The 22,823-nt window shown below is 53.0% G+C and overlaps 1 protein-coding gene across 4 annotated transcripts in view; it reads right to left on the bottom strand.

Moving 5' to 3' along the window:
• Nucleotides 1-2,916: 2,916 nt before the first annotated feature.
• The window catches only part of LOC140404093 (zinc finger and BTB domain-containing protein 20-like), a 43,594-nt gene continuing 23,687 nt past the window's right edge, over nucleotides 2,917-22,823 (bottom strand). Inside the window, exons 3-4 of one of the 4 annotated variants that reach the window (XR_011938453.1) lie at nucleotides 13,067-13,597; nucleotides 2,917-3,581 (exon numbers count right to left, since the gene is read on the bottom strand). Coding sequence is in view for 3 of the 4 variants with exons in the window: in XM_072492487.1 (XP_072348588.1) it covers nucleotides 13,341-13,597 (257 nt within the window). In the remaining variant the exon portion in view is untranslated. Of the gene's footprint in view, nucleotides 3,582-7,124; nucleotides 8,403-11,973; nucleotides 13,598-22,823 lie in introns of those variants that run through there. The other 3 variants (XM_072492488.1, XM_072492489.1, XM_072492487.1) reach the window with 3 other exon arrangements.

Below are 22,823 nucleotides of genomic sequence, written 5' to 3'. Positions count from 1 at the left end.
CCATCAAACACTCCCAGGACAGGTACAGCACGGGGTTAGATACAGAGTAAAGCTCCCTCTACACTGTCCCCATCAAACACTCCCAGGACAGGTACAGCACGGGGTTAGATACAGAGTAAAGCTCCCTCTACACTGTCCCCATCAACCACTCCCAGGACAGGTACAGCACGGGGTTAGATACAGAGTAAAGCTCCCTCTACACTGTCCCCATCAAACACTCCCAGGACAGGTACAGCACGGGGTTAGATACAGAGTAAAGCTCCCTCTACACTGTCCCCATCAAACACTCCCAGGACAGGTACAGCACGGGGTTAGATACAGAGTAAAGCTCCCTCTACACTGTCCCCATCAAACACTCCCAGGACAGGTACAGCACGGGGTTAGATACAGAGTAAAGCTCCCTCTACACTGTCCCCATCAAACACTCCCAGGACAGGTACAGCACGGGGTTAGATACAGAGTAAAGCTCCCTCTACACTGTCCCCATCAAACACTCCCAGGACAGGTACAGCACGGGGTTAGATACAGAGTAAAGCTCCCTCTACACTGTCCCCATCAAACACTCCCAGGACAGGTACAGCACGGGGTTAGATACAGAGTAAAGCTCCCTCTACACTGTCCCCATCAAACACTCCCAGGACAGGTACAGCACGGGGTTAGATACAGAGTAAAGCTCCCTCTACACTGTCCCCATCAACCACTCCCAGGACAGGTACAGCACGGGGTTAGATACAGAGTAAAGCTCCCTCTACACTGTCCCCATCAAACACTCCCAGGACAGGTACAGCACGGGGTTAGATACAGAGTAAAGCTCCCTCTACACTGTCCCCATCAAACACTCCCAGGACAGGTACAGCACGGGGTTAGATACAGAGTAAAGCTCCCTCTACACTGTCCCCATCAAACACTCCCAGGACAGGTACAGCACGGGGTTAGATACAGAGTAAAGCTCCCTCTACACTGTCCCCATCAAACACTCCCAGGACAGGTACAGCACGGGGTTAGATACAGAGTAAAGCTCCCTCTACACTGTCCCCATCAAACACTCCCAGGACAGGTACAGCACGGAGTTAGATACAGAGTAAAGCTCCCTCTACACTGTCCCCATCAAACACTCCCAGGACAGGTACAGCACGGGGTTAGATACAGAGTGAAGCTCCCTCTGCACTGTCCCCATCAAACACTCCCAGGACAGGTACAGCACGGGGTTAAATACAGAGTAAAGCTCCCTCTACACTGTCCCCATCAAACACTCCCAGGACAGGTACAGCACGGGGTTAGATACAGAGTAAAGCTCCCTCTACACTGTCCCCATCAAACACTCCCAGGACTGGTACAGCACGGGGTTAGATACAGAGTAAAGCTCCCTCCACACTGTCCCCATCAAACACTCCCAGGACAGGTACAGCACGGGGTTAGATACAGAGTAAAGCTCCCTCTACACTGTCCCCATCAAACACTCCCAGGACAGGTACAGCACGGGGTTAGATACAGAGTAAAGCTCCCTCTACACTGTCCCCATCAAACACTCCCAGGACAGGTACAGCACGGGGTTAGATACAGAGTAAAGCTCCTTTTACACTGTCCCCATCATACACTCCCAGGACAGGTACAGCACGGGGTTAGATACAGAGTAAAGCTCCCTCTACACTGTCCCCATCAAACACTCCCAGGACAGGTACAGCACGAGGTGAGAAACAGAGTAAAGCTCCCTCTGCACTGTCCCCATCAAACACTCCCAGGACAGGTACAGCACAGGGCTAGATACAGAGTAAAGCTCCCTCTCACTGTCCCCATCAAACACTCCCAGGACAGGTCCAGCAGAGGGTTGGATACAGAATAAAGCTCCCTCTCCACTGTTCCCATCAAACACTCCCAGGACAGGTACAGCACGGGGTTAGATACAGAGTAAAGCTCCCTCCACCCTGTCCCCATCAAACGCTCCCAGGACAGGTACAGCACAGAGTTAGATACAGAGTAAAGCTCCCTCGACACTGTCCCTATCAAACACTCCCAGGACAGGTCCAGCAGAGGGTTGGATACAGAATAAAGCTCTCTCCACACTGTTCCTATTGCTGTGCATTGCTCCAAGATGAACATGTTTAGCGCCAGGCAACCTTTATTTACACCTCCCCAACAGAGGGGGCAATATCACACAATGTTTGAGATCTTGCAATGTAAAGTGCTGAACTCTACAAAATATCTGGTTCAATGGATTGTGCTGTCAATTACCTTGTTAAATAAAACCAAAATCTCGGCTTTGAATCAAGATCTTAGTGTTGATTTAAACACAAACCAGCTTTTTTTGGGGGGGGGGGGGTGGAGGCACGGCAGCATAGTGGTTAGCACTATTGCCTCACGGCGCTGAGGACCCTGGTTCGATCCGACTCCCGGGCCAGTGTCTGTGTGGAGTTTGCACATTCACCCCGTGTCTGCGTGGGTCTCACCCCCACAACCCAAAGATGTGCAGGGTAGGTGAATTGGCCACGCTAAATTGCCCCGTAATTGGGGGAAAAAAATACTTGGATACTCTAATGGGCGGCACATTTGCACAGTTGTTAGCACTGTTGCTTCAAAGCGCCATGGACCCGGGTTCGAATCCCGGCTTGGTTCATTGTCTGCGCGGAGTCTGATCGTTCTCTCCGTGTCTGGGTGGGTTTCCTCCCACAAGTCCCGAAAGACGTGCTCGTTAGGCGAATTGGACATTCTGAATTCTCCCTCCGTGTACCTGAACAGGTGCTGGAGTGTGGCGACTAGGGGATTTTCACAGTAACCTCATTGCAGTATTAATGTAAGTCTACTTGTGACAATAAAAAGATTATTTTAAAAAAAATTTTAAAAACACAAACCTTAAACATTACAATTCAGTTCACACTTAACCATCCCTTTACACTGAAGCACACCAGAATCAATTGGTTTCTTAAGCACATATTAACATTCAATACTTTAATGCTCACAATATTTCAATTGCACACTTGATTCTTGGCCTTGTTTTATTAAAAAAGCCACTGACACATACATGAAAATATGCCTTGGATTTTTTTTGGTTGTCAAAGTGCCATTGTTGTTGTTGGTTAATGCTCATTTAGCAGCAAATGATTAACAGAGACGAACATCACCTTTTTGACATACTTTTGGACAATGGAATTGAGCAGCACATTAACTCTATTTGGTGCTGTCTGTCGATTTTAGTAAATAGAGGCAGTGAAATTACTGCACTCTTGAATGGTGAAAAATACCCAATACTGCTGATTTAGAATCTGCGCTTCCAAACAGGGCTCAGAACTGGAGAATGAGTTTTGTTTTGGTGGGGTGAGGTATCAGCGAGAGATCCTGTGGTGCAGCCCTACCTCTGAGCCAGAAGCTCTGGGTTCCTGATGGCTAATGAAAGTATGTTCTTAATGTGGCCAAACAGCTTGAATACAAGCAAATCCTTCCCATATGCCTGATGGCAGGCAGTACGTAGAGGAGGCTTTCCTGGCCAGCCAGACTGCAGAAGGCAAAACCACTACAGTACTTTGGTGAGCATAATCATGGACCAATCCAATGAAAGTCCACAGTCGCTAACGGCCTCTTCACACCTGAAGGAGGAGGATGCATCGGTATAAGCATAGGCTCACAAAACTGACATTTCTACCAGCGGCAGCACTGCCTGAGATTGGATTACCTGTTGCTGAAGGAATGATCCCACTCCATGTCCTGCCAGGTATCACATACAGAAACAAACATCCACATTTCAATCTTTTATTAAAAATAAAAAATGTGAAATGAATGAGCCCACACTCATGGGCATAAAGGCAGCTGTGAGCATTTGACTAGGAGAACATCCTATCTGTGCCTCCTGATGGTTTTGTAGGTTCAGGTCACTTATGGAGTGGAGCGGAGTATCACGCAGACAGACGTACAGAGTCCACTCCACATATTCAGCAACTCCCACCGAAGCCTGGTCAGAGCTGTTTGGCAATCTCCACGTAAAAAACATTACAATCAGACCAGGGTCACCACACATGACGTGGGCAGCCGGTCAGCTTCAAGCAGGCTTTCCAACAGATTTGGAGAGGTGACATGAAAAGGCTGGGTTTCAAACTCCATTTTTTCCATTTCCCCCTGTGCCATTGGACAGAAGGTGATCTTAGCCCAGGTAATTTGATAAATTTTCATCAGTAGCAAAGCAAAGCATAGACACATTTCTGATTCCATCACCTGGCTGAAAGGTGATGAATAAACCACTGACAGAAAGAAATGAGAAGAACTTGCAGCTTGGACACACTATCCTGCGGTGATTTACCCACAGCATCTGACCAGGAGTGCCTGGCAGACTGAGGCCAGAGCTGCGAATGTGCTGCTTCACATCACAATCTATTGCATTAACTGAAATTCAGACATCGTGGCTACCCACAAAACACATTGCTGAGTAAAGGGCCCATTTAGTGGGGTGGACATTACTCCCTATGTCTATAAGACGACTAACTTTCACATTGTAAAATACTTTGAAAATTTCTCTCAGGGCATTATGAAACATCAAACAGTAAAAACCTTCATTAAAAACACAAATATACAATAATAAATTCACAACAGCAATCTGCTGCAAGAACTGGTCATTTCTTGTACTGAAGCACTGACATCACTAGCACATACACAGTATAACTGTTTAACAGCTCAATCCATTGCTACAGCAGATTCTTCAGATGAATTTCATAGAATTTACAGTGCAGAAGGAGGCCATTCGGCCCATCGAGTCTGCACCGGCTCTTGGAAAGAGCACCCTACCCAAGGTCAACACCTCCACCCTATCCCCATGACCCAGTAACCCCACCCAACACTAAGGGCAATTTTGGACACTACGGGCAATTTATCATGGCCAATCCACCTAACCTGCACATCTTTGGACTGTGGGAGGAAACCGGAGCACCCGGAGGAAACCCACGCACACACGGGGAGGATGTGCAGACTCCGCACAGACAGTGGCCTAAGCCGGAATCGAACCTGGGACCCTGGAGCTGTGAAGCAATTGTGCTATCCACAATGCTACCATGCTGCCCAAATTTCATTCCTTCTTGTGAATTCCCTAATCTTGACAGTAATTCCCCACATTGGATATATCCTGTTTTTTTCTTTGCTGTGGGCAAGATGCTGATTCTCACTGGGAGACAGTTCCTGAAGGTGCTGAATCTCACTGGGACACAGTTCCTGAAGGTGTTGACTCTCACTGGGACACAGTTCCTTATGGTGCTGACTCTCACTGGGGGACAGTTCCTGAAGGTGCTGACTCTCACTGGGGGACAGTTCCTAAAGGTGCTGACTCTCACTGGGGGACAGTTCCTGAAGGTGCTGACTCACACTGGGACACAGTTCCCAAAGGTGCTGACTCTCACTGGGACACAGTTCCCAAAGGTGCTGACTCTCACTGGGAGACAGTTCCTGAACATGCTGACTCTCACTGGGACACAGTTCCTGAAGGTGCTGAATCTCACTGGGACACAGTTCCTGAAGGTGCTGACTCTCACTGGGCCACAGTTCCTGAAGGTGCTGACTCTCACTGGGACACAGTTCCTGAAGGTGCTGAATCTCACTGGGACACACTTCCTGAAGGCGCTGACTCTCACTGGGGGACAGTTCCTGAAGGTGCTGGCTCTCAATGGGAGACAGTTCCTGAACGTGCTGACTCTCACTGGGAGACAGTTCCTGAAGGTGCTGAATCTCACTGGGACACAGTTCCTGAAGGTGCTGACTCTCACTGGGGGACAGTTCCTGAAGGTGCTGACTCTCACTGGGGGACAGTTCCTGAAGGTGCTGACTCTCACTGGGACAGTTCCTGAAGGTGCTGACTCTCACTGGGGGACAGTTCCTGAAGGTGCTGACTCTCAGTGGGATACAGTTCCTGAAGGTGCTGACTCTCACTGGGACACAGTTCCTGAAGGTGCTGACTCTCACTGGGACACAGTTCCTGAAGGTGCTGACTCTCACTGGGAGACAGTTCCTGAAGGTGCTGACTCTCACTGGGACACAGTTCCTGGAGGTGCTGACTCTCACTGGGAGACAGTTCCTGAAGGTGCTGACTCTCACTGGGACACAGTTCCTGAAGGTGCTGACTCTCACTGGGACACAGTTCCTGAAGGTGCTGACTCTCACTGGGAGACAGTTCCTGAAGGTGCTGACTCTCACTGGGACACAGTTCCTGAAGGTGCTGACTCTCACTTGGGGACAGTTCCTGAAGGTGCTGACTCTCACTGGGATACAGTTCCGGAAGGTGCTGATTCTCACTGGGACACAGTTCCTGAAGGTGCTGACTCTCACTGGGGGACAGTTCCTAAAGGTGCTGACTCTCGATGGGGGACAGTTCCTGAAGGTGCTCACCCTCACTGGGAAACATGTTCCTGAAGGTGCTGACTCTCACTGGGACACAGTTCCTGAAGGTGCTGACTCTCACTGGGAGACAGTTCCTGAAGGTGCTGACTCTCACTGGGATACAGTTCCTGAAGGTGCTGACTCTCACTGGGACACAGTTCCTGGAGGTGCTGACTCTCACTGGGAGACAGTTCCTGAAGGTGCTGACTCTCACTGGGACACAGTTCATTAAGGTGCTGACTCTCACTGGGAGACAGTTCCTGAAGGTGCTGACTCTCACTGGGACACAGTTCCTGAAGGTGCTGACTCTCACTGGGACACAGTTCCTGAAGGTGCTGATTCTCACTGGGAGACAGTTCCTGAAGGTGTTGACTCTCACTGGGACACAGTTCCTGAAGGTGCTGACTCTCACTTGGGGACAGTTCCTGAAGGTGCTGACTCTCACTGGGGGACAGTTCCTGAAGGTGCTGACTCTCACTGGGACACAGTTCCTGAAGGTGCTGACTCTCACTGGGGGACAGTTCCTAAAGGTGCTGACTCTCGCTGGGGGACAGTTCCTGAAGGTGCTGACTCTCACTGGGGGACAGTTCCTGAAGGTGCTGACTCTCACAAGGATACAGTTCCTGAAGGTGCTGACTCTCACTGGGATACAGTTCCTGAAGGTGCTGACTCTCACTGGGACACAGTTCCTGAAGGTGCTGACTCTCACTGGGGGACAGTTCCTGAAGGTGCTGACTCTCACTGGGAGACAGTTCCTGAAGGTGCTGACTCTCACTGGGGGACAGTTCCTGAAGGTGCTGACTCTCACTGGGGGACAGTTCCTGAAGGTGCTGACTCTCACTGCGACACAGTTCCTGAAGGTGCTGACTCTCACTGCGACACAGTTCCTGAAGGTGCTGACTCTCACTGGGGGACAGTTCCTGAAGGTGCTGACTCTCACTGGGAGACAGTTCCTGAAGGTGCTGACTCTCACTGGGGGACAGTTCCTGAAGGTGCTGACTCTCACTGGGGGACAGTTCCTGAAGGTGCTGACTCTCACTGCGACACAGTTCCTGAAGGTGCTGACTCTCACTGGGAGACAGTTCCTGAAGGTGCTCACTCTCACTGGGGGACAGTTCCTGAAGGTGCTGACTCTCACTGGGGGACAGTTCCCCTGAAACTACGGTCTCCCTTGGTGACAGACCCTCAAGTACTGAAGAGCCCTCTAGCACCTCACCAAAGAAGTAGTTTTGTAAGTGTTCCTTTAAATGGTGAGACTTGATACAAAGTGACCAGGAGCAGGAACTATGTACAGTGGTCAGGAAAGGAGAAATTTTAGAAAAAGTGAACAGGTGCAATTCCTCCAGCCCCCAATGTCAGCGTCGCCATGCCTGGGTGTTGGGGGGATTGCACATCGCCTGTCATAAAGAAACACTTCTTCCTAATTGCTGGTGAATTACTTTAGTCGTTCTTCCCCTCCAATTCCTTTCCTTACTGCACATCTTTGCATCAACATTCTTCATGCTCCATCCGAGTGTTTCTTTAGGCAGCAACCCAATGCCTCTGAGCTCACATGGCGGGCCTCAGTTGGGACCCCACAGCCTAGATTAAATGGAGGTTGGGAGAATTGGGCATTTACTGGCCCTCACCAAAGGTTCAGATATGAATAACAGTCACTTCTGCAAGATACAGGAAAGTCCATGATTTCCGTTGCGACACAGAGTGCAAGGTTCAGTGTGACACTGAGTGTTCGAGAATTCCTCTTGTACTGATGGAGAGAGCCCAGGTTTAATCCCAGACTAGGAAATCTGTGAACCCAGCCTCAACTGGCAAGGAGTGCCCGGGTCTCCAGTATTGAGCAAGTGGGCTGGGAGGGAATTCCATGATGCCACTATTATCATGTGACACATGTAGAAGGTTAGGGGAGATTTAGAGGTTTGAACAAATAAAGTTCGGAGTTATTTTCCACCTCCCACCCATGCTCCACAAGGTGGCCACTCTTGCTGGATGGGAAACAACAACTCCTGGGGTCTTGTGACTCACTCCTCCATGAATATTTCCTCTGAGTTAGACTCCTGAGAACATACAAAAGTGCAACAAACAGGCGACTCAGAACAACAAAATATTAGAGGGAACATTACCCCAAAGTAACTGTGCACTCCCCATCCAACAGGAAGCTGTGGATGAAGATCAGGAGCAGGTTCACCAGCTGATTCTGCCCTGAGGGAGATGAACACAAACTAGGGACTGAAAGTGGGATCGCCACATCTGTGATGTTAGTAATAATCATTTATTGTCACAAGTAGGCTTCAATGAAGTTACTGTGAAAAGCCCCTAGTGCAGTAGCTGTTGTAGGATTCACCCACTGAGGCACTAGTGGAGCTGGTTTGGTTTTAATATGGGTCTGGGCTCGGTAAGAGGAGTAGATCATGCACCCATGGTCCAAGTCTCTTGCAGCATTCCGAGAAAGTGATTCCAATGGTAAACTGACAGGTTAATGGGGAGAAGGCAAGAAAAGGACAAGCTAGAGTGTTCAGATCTCGTTACACTCAGATATTCTCCAGTATTAAATATGGTTAGCAGCATTTACATCTAAAACTAGAAGGTGGACTGGGACTGTGGGTAATCCGCTGGGGGTGATCACGGTGAGATCGTGGGTAGTCCGCTGGGGGTGATCACGGTGAGATTGTGGGGAATCCGCTGGGGGTGATCACGGTGAGATCGTGGGGAATCCGCTGGGGGTGATCACGGTGAGATTGTGGGGAATCCGCTGGGGGTGATCACTGTGAGATTGTGGGGAATCCGCTGGGGGTGAACACTGTGAGATTGTGGGGAATCCGCTGGGGGTGAACACTGTGAGATTACGGGGAAAACGCTGGCTGTGATCACTGTGAGATTGCAGGAATCTGCTGGGGGTGATCACTGTGAGATTGCAGGAATCTGCTGGGGGTGATCACTGTGAGATTGTGGGGAATCCGCTGGGGGTGATCACGGTGAGACTGTGGGGAATCCGCTGGGGGTGATCACTGTGAGATTACGGGGAATCCGCTGGGGGTGATCACGGTGAGACTGTGGGGAATCCGCTGGGGGTGATCACGGTGAGACTGTGGGGAATCCGCTGGGGGTGATCACTGTGAGATTGTGGGGAATCCGCTGGGTGTGATCACTGTGAGATTGTGGGGAATCCGCTGGGGGTGATCACTGTGAGATTGTGGGGAATCTGCTGGGGGTGATCACTGTGAGATTGCAGGAATCTGCTGGGGATGATCACTGTGAGATTGTGGGGAATCCGCTGGCTGTGATCACTGTGAGATTGCAGGAATCTGCTGGGGGTGATCACTGTGAGATTGTGGGGAATCCACTGGGGGTGATCACTGTGAGATTGCAGGAATCTGCTGGGGGTGATCACTGTGAGATTGTGGGGAATCCGCTGGGGGTGATCACTGTGAGATTGTGGGGAATCCGCTGGGGGTGATCACTGTGAGATTGTGGGGAATCCGCTGGGGGTGATCACTGTGAGATTGCGGGGAATCTGCTGGGGGTGATCACTGTGAGATTGCAGGAATCTGCTGGGGATGATCACTGTGAGATTGTGGGGAATCCGCTGGCTGTGATCACTGTGAGATTGCAGGAATCTGCTGGGGGTGATCACTGTGAGATTGTGGGGAATCCACTGGGGGTGATCACTGTGAGATTACGAGGAATCCGCTGGGGGTGATCACTGTGAGATTACGGGGAATCCGCTGGGGGTGATCACGGTGAGATTACGGGGAATCCGCTGGGTGTGATCACTGTGAGATCGTGGGGAATCCGCTGGGGGTGATCACTGTGAGATTGCAGGAATCTTCTGGGGGTGATCACTGTGAGATTGTGGGGAATCCGCTGGGGGTGATCACGATGAGACTGTGGGGAATCCGCTGGGGGTGATCACGGTGACACTGTGGGGAATCCGCTGGGGTGATCACTGTGAGATTGTGGGGAATCCGCTGGGGGTGATCACGGTGAGATTGTGGGGAATCAGCTGGGGGTGATCTCGGAGATTGTGGGGAATCTGCTGGGGTGATCACTGTGAGACTGTGGGGAATCCGCTGGGGGTGATCACGGTGAGATTGTGGGTAATCTGCTGGGGGTGATCACGGTGAGATTGTGGGGAATCCGCTGGGGGTGATCACTGTGAGACTGTGGGGAATCTGCTGGGGGTGATCACGGTGAGATTGTGGGGAATCCGCTGGGGGTGATCACTGTGAGATTACGGGGAATCCGCTGGGGGTGATCACTGTGAGACTGTGGGGAATCTGCTGGGGGTGATCACGGTGAGATTGTGGGGAATCCGCTGGGGGTGATCACGGTGAGATTGTGGGTAATCTGCTGGGGGTGATCACGGTGAGATTGTGGGGAATCCGCTGGCTGTGATCACTGTGAGATTATGGGGAATCCGCTGGCTGTGATCACCGTGAGATCGCGGGGAATCTGCTGGGGTGATCACTGTGAGATTGTGGGGAATCTGCTGGGGGTGATCTCTGAGATTGTGGGGAATCTCCTGGGGGTGATCTCTGAGATTGCGGGGAATCAGCTGGGTGTGATCTCTGAGATTGCGGAGAATCTGCTGGGTGTGATCTCTGAGATTGCGGATAATCTGCTGGGTGTGATCTCTGAGATTGCGGGGAATCTGCTGGGTGTGATCTCTGAGATTGCGGGGAATCTGCTGGGCGTGATCTCTGAGATTGCGGGGAATCCGCTGGGTGTGATCTCTGAGATTGCGGAGAATCTGCTGGGTGTGATCTCTGAGATTGCGGGGAATCTGCTGGGCGTGATCTCTGAGATTGCGGGGAATCTGCTGGGCGTGATCTCTGAGATTGCGGGGAATCTGCTGGGCGTGATCTCTGAGATTGCGGGGAATCTGCTGGGGGTGATCTCTGAGATTGCGGGGAATCTGCTGGGTGCGATCTCTGAGATTGCGGGGAATCTGCTGGGGGTGATCTCTGAGATTGCGGGGAATCTGCTGGGTGTGATCTCTGAGATTGCGGGGAATCTGCTGGGGGTGATCTCTGAGATTGCGGGGAATCTGCTGGGGGTGATCTCTGAGATTGCGGGGAATCTGCTGGGTGTGATCTCTGAGATTGTGGGGAATCTGCTGGGCGTGATCTCTGAGATTGCGGGGAATCTGCTGGGTGTGATCTCTGAGATTGCGAGAAATCTGCTGGGTGTGATCTCTGAGATTGCACGAATCTGCTGGGTGTGATCTCTGAGATTGCGGGAATCTGCTGGGTGTGATCTCTGAGATTGCGGGAATCTGCTGGGTGTGATCTCTGAGATTGCGGGAATCTGCTGGGTGTGATCTCTGAGATTGCGGGGAGTCTGCTGGGTGTGATCTCTGAGATTGCAGGTTGGTTGGTATGTCATAGATCTGTGCACTTTCAGATCTGAAATTTGTCTAAACACATTTGCAGGTACCTGATGCAACAAGGCAACAGTAAGCAAACAGAGAAAGTAGTGAACATGGAAGCTGGACAAACAGAGATCGGGATTTTACTCTGAATGGCAATTACCTAAACACGGCTGAACACCTCACTCGAGTTTATAAATTTATAAAGAATTAAATATTTCAGGCAGTGTTTTAAAATACTAAGCCAAGGTTAGTTTAGCTAATAGTTCCAATTAGTTTTTAATAATTAAATAAAATATTGCAATGAGAGCTTGAACTCAATTAACCCATAGAGCAGCCAGAACAAGCCTAGGAGCTGGAGTGAGTTCACCAGTACGGCTCCTTTGCAAACTCATTAAATGTTCATATTTTACTGGCTATTAATTTTCCAACACTGATCAATGAATTTGTGTCAAATTCCTGTGTACAATTTTAACAACATTGTTACTCTATTGATTTAAAATGGGTTTTCAGGAATTTCCCCCACCCAATCGCTACATGACATGGTGTTCAGAAAACCTCCCCCACCTATCCCACCCCGGAGGATACTTGCCCCAGACATCAGGGGAATATTTAACTGAACAACATCCTAGCTGGGCTTGATCCTGTTCATGCTCAAAATCAACACACTGACAAATGGATAAGGAATCCTGGCCGATTTCCCCTTTCTAATGGATAGGGAATCCTGGATGATTTCCCCTTTCTAATGGATAAGAAATTCTGGCTGATTTCCTTTCTAATGGATAAGGAATCCTGGCTGATTTCCTTTCCAATGGAGAAGGAATCCTGGCTAATTTCCTTTCTAATGGATAGGGAATCCTGGCTGATTTCCCCTTTCTAATGGATAAGGAATCCTGGCTGATTTCACCTTTCTAATGGATAAGGAATTCTGGCTGATTTCCTTTCTAATGGATAAGGAATCCTGGCTGATTTCCCCTTTCTAATGGAGAAGGAATTCTGGCTGATTTCCTTTCTAATGGATAAGGAATTCTGGCTGATTTCCTTTCTAATGGAGAAGGAATTCTGGCTGATTTCCTTTCTAATGGATAGGGAATCCTGGCTGATTTCCCCTTTCTAATGGATAAGGAATCCTGGCTGATTTCCCCTTTCTAATGGAGAAGGAATTCTGGCTGATTTCCTTTCTAATGGATAAGGAATCCTGGCTGATTTCCTTTCTAATGGAGAAGGAATTCTGGCTGATTTCCTTTCTAATGGATAAGGAATCCTGGCTGGATCTCCTCCCATGGGTGTTGACATCAACTCTTCGATGCTAACTGGCTGAGATTATTTTGCAATACAGATTGGGATTCACACCTGGCTCCTTTCTGTTGTGTGTCGCATCCACTCACTGAGCCATGTGGGGAAGGTCCTTGTTTTTCTTTGGGGAGGGAAGTGGGGGGTGGGGTATAATGAGGTGTGCTGTGTTCACCACTTCCCCATCCAGTGTCTACAGTGATGTTATACAGCTGCTTTATATCGCTGGGTGAAACCTCCTGGTATGTACAGCATAGGTCTGCTCAATATTCAATTATCCCAGGGAAATCCAGCGTGTGTGGGATTGACCTAGTTCAGCCTGGCACACGTGTATTTATATAATGTGCGTGGCCATGTGCCTCTCCAGTAGAGTCTTGTGAGAGAAACGCTTGTTACAGACGTGACACTCGAAGGCCTTCTCACCACGATGTAGCCGCATGTGCACATTCAAGGAGCTCTTTTGTGTGAAGCGTTTATTGCACACCGGGCACTGGTACGCTCGCACTCCTGTATGTGTGACCATGTGCTTTATCAAGTAGTCCCTAAGCGAGAATGACCGCCAACACACGCTGCATTGATGGGGTTTCTCACCTGCAGGAGGTGGGGAGAAAAGAGATCAATAAATCAGAGAAGAGAGAGACTGAAAATGATCATTAGAAACCATTCAGTAATCAATGAACTGATGGCCAAATGTGCCAAGGTGTCAGTGGTGTGATAGTGAGCCAGACTTTGCACATATTCACACTTTTTACTCCCAACGTAAGCTGAGTAACTGATCTGATCTGGCAGCATCGCGAAAGGGGGGTGGGGGGCTGTGCGGGCAGGAGGTACTCTGTGATCATGATCGGTTTTAAGGGCTAGGACGAGGGGAAAAGCCAGCCAAGGATTCTCTTCCTGACCACTGCCAAATCACTCCCAGAAATCAGGACTGTGGAGCTTCAACATCTTCAGGAGAGAGAGTGACTAGAATTTGGTAACTGAGCCTTGGCAATGGCAGCCAGTTTATAAGCCCTGACCCATTTTATCCCAACGGCAAATGCTGCAGGACTTCAAACGAATAGCGGCTTCAAACATAATGAGATTGTTATCAGCCACCCTGATACTCCCCAAAAACATTCCTCTACTGCATCCTCACATTTGGTCACTCTCCAAAACCTTTTAGTTTGGGGTTCGATTCTGAATGTGTCAACTGCGCAAATTCACAAAACATTACGAATCATTCTGGGTAAAAGTAACTGATTTTTATGCGACTCCTTTCCTGCAATCCCAAGCCCACATTCTCTCTTCACCCAATAGATCCTCAGGTAAAAGCTGCAGCCACACAAAGCAGGAAGGTTGATGGTTTGATTCTATACTTGCACTAGGTTGGGAGGGGCCGTGTGTTATGGGTCATGAGGCTGGGAGGAACCGTGTGTTTTATTTACTAGGCTGAGAGGGGCCGTGTGTTATGTTCACGAGGCTGGGAGGGGCCGTGTGTTATGGGTCATGAGGCTGGGAGGAACCGTGTGTTTTGTTTACTAGGCTGGGAGGGGCTGTGTGTTATGTTCACTAGGCTGGGAGGAACCGTGTGTTATGGGTCATGAGGCTGGGAGGAACCGTGTGTTTTGTTTACTAGGCTGGGAGGGGCCGTGTGTTATGTTCACGAGGCTGGGAGGGTTCGTGTGTTTGTTCACGAGGCTGGGAGGGGCCGTGTGTTATGGGTCATGAGGCTGGGAGGAACCGTGTGTTTTGTTTACTAGGCTGGGAGGGGCTGTGTGTTATGGTTCACGAGGCTGAGAGGAGCCGAGTGTTTTGTTCACAAGGCTGGGAGGGGCCGTGTGTTTTGTTTACTAGGCTGGGAGGGGACGTGTGTTATGGTTCACGAGGCTGGAAGGAGCCGAGTGTTTTGTTCACTAGGCTGAGAGGGGCCGTGTGTTATGTTCACGAGGCTGGGAGGGGCCGTGTGTTATGTTCACTAGGCTGGGAGGAACCGTGTGTTATGGGTCATGAGGCTGGGAGGAACCGTGTGTTTTGTTTACTAGGCTGGGAGGGGCCGTGTGTTATGTTCACGAGGCTGGGAGGGGTCGTGTGTTTGTTCACAAGGCTGGGAGGGGCCGTGTGTTTTGTTCACTAGGCTGAGAGGAGCCGTGTGTTATGTTCACAAGGCTGGGAGGGGCCGTGTGTTTTGTTTACTAGGCTGGGAGGGGACGTGTGTTATGGGTCATGAGGCTGGGAGGAACCGTGTGTTTTGTTTACTAGGCTGGGAGGGGCTGTGTGTTATGGTTCACGAGGCTGAGAGGAGCCGAGTGTTTTGTTCACAAGGCTGGGAGGGGCCGTGTGTTTTGTTTACTAGGCTGGGAGGGGCTGTGTGTTATGGTTCACGAGGCTGAGAGGAGCCGAGTGTTTTGTTCACAAGGCTGGGAGGGGCCGTGTGTTTTGTTTACTAGGCTGGGAGGGGACGTGTGTTATGGTTCACGAGGCTGGGAGGAGCCGAGTGTTTTGTTCACTAGGCTGAGAGGGGCCGTGTGTTATGTTCACGAGGCTGGGAGGGGCCGTGTGTTATGTTCACTAGGCTGGGAGGAACCGTGTGTTATGGGTCATGAGGCTGGGAGGAACCGTGTGTTTTGTTTACTAGGCTGGGAGGGGCCGTGTGTTATGTTCACGAGGCTGGGAGGGGTCGTGTGTTTGTTCACAAGGCTGGGAGGGGCCGTGTGTTATGGTTCACGAGGCTGAGAGGAGCCGAGTGTTTTGTTCACAAGGCTGGGAGGGGCCGTGTGTTTTGTTCACTAGGCTGAGAGGAGCCGTGTGTTATGTTCACAAGGCTGGGAGGGGCCGTGTGTGATGTTCACGAGGCTGGGAGGGGACGTGTGTTATGGTTCACAAGGCTGGGACCGGACGTGAGTTATGTTCACGAGGCTGGGAGGGGACGTGTGTTATGTTCACGAGGCTGGGAGGGGACGCGTGTGATGTTCACGAGGCTGGGAGGGGACGCGTGATGTTCACGAGGCTGGGAGGGGCCGTGTGTGATGTTCACGAGGCTGGGAGGGGACGCGTGTGATGTTCACGAGGCTGGGAGGGGCCGTGTGTGATGTTCACGAGGCTGGGAGGGGACGCGTGTGATGTTCACGAGGCTGGGAGGGGACGCGTGTTATGTTCACGAGGCTGGGAGGGGACGTGAGTTATGTTCACGAGGCTGGGAGGGGACGTGTGTTATGTTCACTAGGTTGGGAGGGGCCGTGTGTTTTGTTCACTAGGCTGGGAGGGGCCGTGTGTTTTGTTCACTAGGCTGGGAGGGGACGTGTGTTTTGTTCACGAGGCTGGGAGGGGACGTGTGTTTGGTTCACTAGGCTGGGAGGGGACGTGTGTTATGTTCACGAGGCTGGGAGGGGACGTGTGTTATGGGTCACGAGGCTGGGAGGGGCCGTGTTTTATGTACACGAGGCTGGGAGGGGCTGTGTTATGGTTCACGAGGCTGGGAGGGGACGTGTGTTATGGTTCACGAGGCTGGGAGGGGCCGTGTGTTATGGTTCACGAGGCTGGGAGGGGACGTGTGTTATGTTCACGAGGCTGGGAGGGGCCGTGTGCTATGTTCACGAGGCTGGGAAGGGCCGTGTGTTATGGTTCACAAGGCAGGGAGGGGCCGTGTGTTATGTTCACGAGGCTGGGAGGGGACGTGTGTTATGGGTCACGAGGCTGGGAGGGGCCGTGTGTTATGTTCACGAGGCTGGGAGGGGCTGTGTGTTATGTTCATGAGGCTGGGAGGGGACGTGTGTTATGTTCACGAGGCTGGGAGGGGCCGTGTATTATGGTTCACGAGACTGGGAGGGGCCGTGTGTTATGTTCACGAGGCTGGAAGGGGACGTGTGTTTTGTTCACGACGCTGGGAGGGGCCGTGTGTTATGTTCACGAGGCTGGGAGGGGCCGTGTGTTTTGTTCACGACGCTGGGAGGGGCCGTGTGTTATGTTCACGAGGCTGGGAGGAGCCGTGTGTTATGGTTCACGAGGCTGGGAGGGGACGTGTGTTATGTTCACGAGGCTGGGAGGGGACGTGTGTTTTGTTCACGAGGCTGCGAGGGGACGTGAGTTTTGTTCACTAGGCTGGGAGGAGCAGTGTGTTTGATCACCAGGCTGAGGGGCCGTGTGTTATGTTCACGAGGCTGGGAGGGGCCGTGTGTTATGTTCACGAGGCTGGGAGGGGCCGTGTGTTATGTTCACGAGGCTGGGAGGGGACATTTGTTATGTTCACGAGGCTGGGAGGGGCCGTGAATTATGGTTCACGAGGCTGGGAGGAGCCGTGTGTTATGGTTCACGAGGCTGGTAGGGGCCGTGTGTTATGGTTCACGAGGCTGGGAGGGGCCGTGTGTTATGGCTCACGAGGCTGGGAGGAGCCGTGTGTTATGGTTCACGAGGCTGGGAGCGGCCGTGTGTTATGGTTCACGAGGCTGGGAGGAGCCGTATTTTATGGTTCACGAGGCTGGGAGGAGCCGTGTCTTATGTTCACGAGGCTGGGAGGAGCCGTGTGTTACGGTTCACGAGGCTGGGAGGGGACGTGTGTGATGTTCACGAGGCTGGGAGGGGCCGTGTGTAATGTTCACGAGGCTGGGAGGGGACGCGTGTGATGTTCACGAGGCTGGGAGGGGCCGTGTGTGATGTTCACGAGGCTGGGAGGGGACGCGTGTGATGTTCACGAGGCTGGGAGGGGACGCGTGTTATGTTCACGAGGCTGGGAGGGGACGTGAGTTATGTTCACGAGGCTGGGAGGGGACGTGTGTTATGTTCACTAGGTTGGGAGGGGCCGTGTGTTTTGTTCACTAGGCTGGGAGGGGCCGTGTGTTTTGTTCACTAGGCTGGGAGGGGACGTGTGTTTTGTTCACGAGGCTGGGAGGGGACGTGTGTTTGGTTCACTAGGCTGGGAGGGGACGTGTGTTATGTTCACGAGGCTGGGAGGGGACGTGTGTTATGGGTCACGAGGCTGGGAGGGGCCGTGTTTTATGTACACGAGGCTGGGAGGGGCTGTGTTATGGTTCACGAGGCTGGGAGGGGACGTGTGTTATGGTTCACGAGGCTGGGAGGGGCCGTGTGTTATGGTTCACGAGGCTGGGAGGGGACGTGTGTTATGTTCACGAGGCTGGGAGGGGCCGTGTGCTATGTTCACGAGGCTGGGAAGGGCCGTGTGTTATGGTTCACAAGGCAGGGAGGGGCCGTGTGTTATGTTCACGAGGCTGGGAGGGGACGTGTGTTATGGGTCACGAGGCTGGGAGGGGCCGTGTGTTATGTTCACGAGGCTGGGAGGGGCTGTGTGTTATGTTCATGAGGCTGGGAGGGGACGTGTGTTATGTTCACGAGGCTGGGAGGGGCCGTGTATTATGGTTCACGAGACTGGGAGGGGCCGTGTGTTATGTTCACGAGGCTGGAAGGGGACGTGTGTTTTGTTCACGACGCTGGGAGGGGCCGTGTGTTATGTTCACGAGGCTGGGAGGGGCCGTGTGTTTTGTTCACGACGCTGGGAGGGGCCGTGTGTTATGTTCACGAGGCTGGGAGGAGCCGTGTGTTATGGTTCACGAGGCTGGGAGGGGACGTGTGTTATGTTCACGAGGCTGGGAGGGGACGTGTATTTTGTTCACAACGCTGGGAGGGGACGTGTGTTTTGTTCACGAGGCTGGGAGGGGATGTGTGTTTTGTTCACTAGTCTGGGAGGAGCCGTGTGTTTGATCACCAGGCTGAGGGGCCGTGTGTTATGTTCACGAGGCTGGGAGGGGCCGTGTGTTTTGTTCACTAGGCTGAGAGGAGCCGTGTGTTATGGTTCACGAGGCTGGGAGGGGCCGTGTGTTTTGTTCACTAGGCTGGGAGGGTAAGTGTGTTATGTTGACGAGGCTGGGAGGGGCCGTGTGTTATGTTCACGAGGCTGGGAGGGGCTGTGTGTTATGGTTCACGAGGCTGGGAGGGAACGTGTGTTTTGTTCACGAGGCTGGGAGGGGAAGTGTGTTTTGTTCAATAGGCTGGGAGGAGCCGTGTTTTGTTCACGAGGCTGGGAGGGGCCGTGTGTTATGTTCACGAGGCTGGGAGGGGCCGTGTTTTGTTCACGAGGCTGGGAGGGGCCGTGTGTTTTGTTCACTAGGCTGGGAGGGGACGTGTGTTATGTTCACGAGGCTGGGAGGGGACGTGGGTTATGTTCACGGGGCTGGGAGGGGCCGTGTGTTTTGTTCAGGGGGCTGGGACGGGCCGTGTGTTATGGTTCATGAGGCTGGGAGGGGCCGTGTGTTATGTTCACGAGGCTGGAAGGGGCCGTGTTTTATGGTTCACGAGACTGGGAGGGGCCGTGTGTTATGTTCGCGAGGCTGGGAGGGGCCGTGTGTTATGTTAAAGGGGCAGGGACGGGCCGTGTGTTATGGTTCACGAGGCTGGGAGGGGCCGTGTTTTATGGTTCACGAGACTGGGAGGGGACGTGTGTTTTGTTCACGACGCTGGGAGGGGCCGTGTGTTATGTTCACGAGGCTGGGAGGAGCCGTGTGTTATGGTTAACGAGGCTGGGAGGGGACGTGTGTTATGTTCACGATGCTGGGAGGGGACGTGTCTTTTGTTCACAACGCTGGGAGGGGACGTGTGTTTTGTTCACGAGGCTGCGAGGGGACGTGAGTTTTGTTCACTAGGCTGGGAGGAGCAGTGTGTTTGATCACCAGGCTGAGGGGCCGTGTGTTATGTTCACGAGGCTGGGAGGGGCCGTGTGTTATGTTCACGAGGCTGGGAGGGGCCGTGTGTTATGTTCACGAGGCTGGGAGGGGACATTTGTTATGTTCACGAGGCTGGGAGGGGCCGTGAATTATGGTTCACGAGGCTGGGAGGAGCCGTGTGTTATGGTTCACGAGGCTGGTAGGGGCCGTGTGTTATGGTTCACGAGGCTGGGAGGGGCCGTGTGTTATGGCTCACGAGGCTGGGAGGAGCCGTGTGTTATGGTTCACGAGGCTGGGAGCGGCCGTGTGTTATGGTTCACGAGGCTGGGAGGAGCCGTATTTTATGGTTCACGAGGCTGGGAGGAGCCGTGTCTTATGTTCACGAGGCTGGGAGGAGCCGTGTGTTACGGTTCACGAGGCTGGGAGGGGACGTGTGTTTTGGTCACGAGGCTGGGAGGAGCCGTGTGTTATGTTCACGCTGCTGGGAGGGGCCGTGTGTTTTGGGTCACGAGGCTGGGAGGGGACATTTGTTATGTTCACGAGGCTGTGAGGGGACGTGTATTATGGTTCACGAGGCTGGGAGGGGCCGTGTGTTATGGTTCACGAGGCTGAGAGGGGCCGTGTGTTATGGTTCACGAGGCTGGGAGGGGACGAGTGTTATGGTTCACGAGGCTGGGAGGGGCCGTGTGTTATGTTCACGAGGCTGGGAGGGGCCGTGTGTTATGGTTCACGAGGCAGGGACGGGCCGTGTGTTATGTTCACGAGGCTGGGAGGGGACGTGGGTTATGTTCACGGGGCTGGGAGGGGCCGTGTGTTTTGTTCAGGGGGCTGGGACGGGCCGTGTGTTATGGTTCATGAGGCTGGGAGGGGCCGTGTGTTATGTTCACGAGGCTGGAAGGGGCCGTGTTTTATGGTTCACGAGACTGGGAGGGGCCGTGTGTTATGTTCACGAGGCTGGGAGGGGCCGTGTGTTATGTTAAAGGGGCAGGGACGGGCCGTGTGTTATGGTTCACGAGGCTGGGAGGGGCCGTGTTTTATGGTTCACGAGACTGGGAGGGGACGTGTGTTTTGTTCACGACGCTGGGAGGGGCCGTGTGTTATGTTCACGAGGCTGGGAGGAGCCGTGTGTTATGGTTAACGAGGCTGGGAGGGGACGTGTGTTATGTTCACGATGCTGGGAGGGGACGTGTCTTTTGTTCACAACGCTGGGAGGGGACGTGTGTTTTGTTCACGAGGCTGGGAGGGGCCGTGTGTTATGTTCACGAGGCTGGGAGGGGCCGTGTGTTATGTTCACGAGGCTGGGAGGGGCCGTGTATTGTGGTTCACGAGGCTGGGAGGAGCCGTGTGTTATGGTTCACGAGGCTGGTAGGGGCCGTGTATTATGGTTCACGAGGCTGGGAGGAGCCGTGTGTTATGGTTCACGAGGCTGGGAGGGGCCGTGTGTTATGGCTCACGAGGCTGGGAGGAGCCGTGTGTTATGGTTCACGAGGCTGGGAGGGGCCGTGTGTTATGTTCACGAGGCTGGGAGGGGCCGTGTGTTATGTTAAAGGGGCAGGGACGGGCCGTGTGTTATGGTTCACGAGGCTGGGAGGGGCCGTGTTTTATGGTTCACGAGACTGGGAGGGGACGTGTGTTTTGTTCACGACGCTGGGAGGGGCCGTGTGTTATGTTCACGAGGCTGGGAGGAGCCGTGTGTTATGGTTAACGAGGCTGGGAGGGGACGTGTGTTATGTTCACGATGCTGGGAGGGGACGTGTGTTTTGTTCACTAGGCTGGGAGGAGCAGTGTGTTTGATCACCAGGCTGAGGGGCCGTGTGTTATGTTCACGAGGCTGGGAGGGGCCGTGTGTTATGTTCACGAGGCTGGGAGGGGCCGTGTGTTATGTTCACGAGGCTGGGAGGGGCCGTGAATTATGGTTCACGAGGCTGGGAGGAGCCGTGTGTTATGGTTCACGAGGCTGGTAGGGGCCGTGTGTTATGGTTCACGAGGCTGGGAGGGGCCGTGTGTTATGGCTCACGAGGCTGGGAGGAGCCGTGTGTTATGGTTCACGAGGCTGGGAGGAGCCGTGTTTTATGGTTCACGAGGCTGGGAGGAGCCGTGTGTTATGTTCATGAGGCTGGGAGGAGCCGTGTGTTATGGTTAACGAGGCTGGGAGGGGACGTGTGGTATGTTCACGATGCTGGGAGGGGACGTGTCTTTTGTTCACAACGTTGGGAGGGGACGTGTGTTTTGTTCACGAGGCTGGGAGGGGACGTGTGTTTTGTTCACTAGGCTGGGAGGAGCAGTGTGTTTGATCACCAGGCTGAGGGGCCGTGTGTTATGTTCACGAGGCTGGGAGGGGCCGTGTGTTATGTTCACGAGGCTGGGAGGGGCCGTGTGTTATGTTCACGAGGCTGGGAGGGGCCGTGTATTATGGTTCACGAGGCTGGGAGGAGCCGTGTGTTATGGTTCACGAGGCTGGTAGGGGCCGTGTGTTATGGTTCACGAGGCTGGGAGGGGCCGTGTGTTATGGCTCACGAGGCTGGGAGGAGCCGTGTGTTATGGTTCACGAGGCTGGGAGCGGCCGTGTGTTATGGTACACGAGGCTGGGAGGAGCCGTGTTTTATGGTTCACGAGGCTGGGAGGAGCCGTGTGTTATGGCTCACGAGGCTGGGAGGAGCCGTGTGTTATGGTTCACGAGGCTGGGAGCGGCCGTGTGTTATGGTTCACGAGGCTGGGAGGAGCCGTGTGTTACGGTTCACGAGGCTGGGAGGGGACGTGTGTTTTGTTCACGAGGCTGGGAGGAGCCGTGTGTTATGTTCACGCTGCTGGGAGGGGCCGTGTGTTATGGGTCACGAGGCTGGGAGGGGACATTTGTTATGTTCACGAGGCTGTGAGGGGACGTGTATTATGGTTCACGAGGCTGGGAGGGGCCGTGTGTTATGGTTCACGAGGCTGAGAGGGGCCGTGTGTTATGGTTCACGAGGCTGGGAGGGGACGTGTGTTATGGTTCACGAGGCTGGGAGGGGCCGTGTGTTATGTTCAAGAGGCTGGGAGGGGCCGTGTGTTCTGGTTCACGAGGCAGGGAGGGGCCGTGTGTTATGTTCACGAGGCTGGGAGGGGACGTGTGTTATGGGTCACGAGGCTGGGAGGGGCCGTGTGTTATGTTCACGAGGCTGGGAGGGGCT

Source organism: Scyliorhinus torazame, chromosome 29, assembly GCF_047496885.1.
Source record: "Scyliorhinus torazame isolate Kashiwa2021f chromosome 29, sScyTor2.1, whole genome shotgun sequence".
Classification (NCBI taxonomy): Eukaryota; Metazoa; Chordata; class Chondrichthyes; order Carcharhiniformes; family Scyliorhinidae; genus Scyliorhinus; species Scyliorhinus torazame.
Note: the sequence above shows the minus strand (reverse complement) of the source record. Positions and strands in the feature narration are given on the sequence as shown.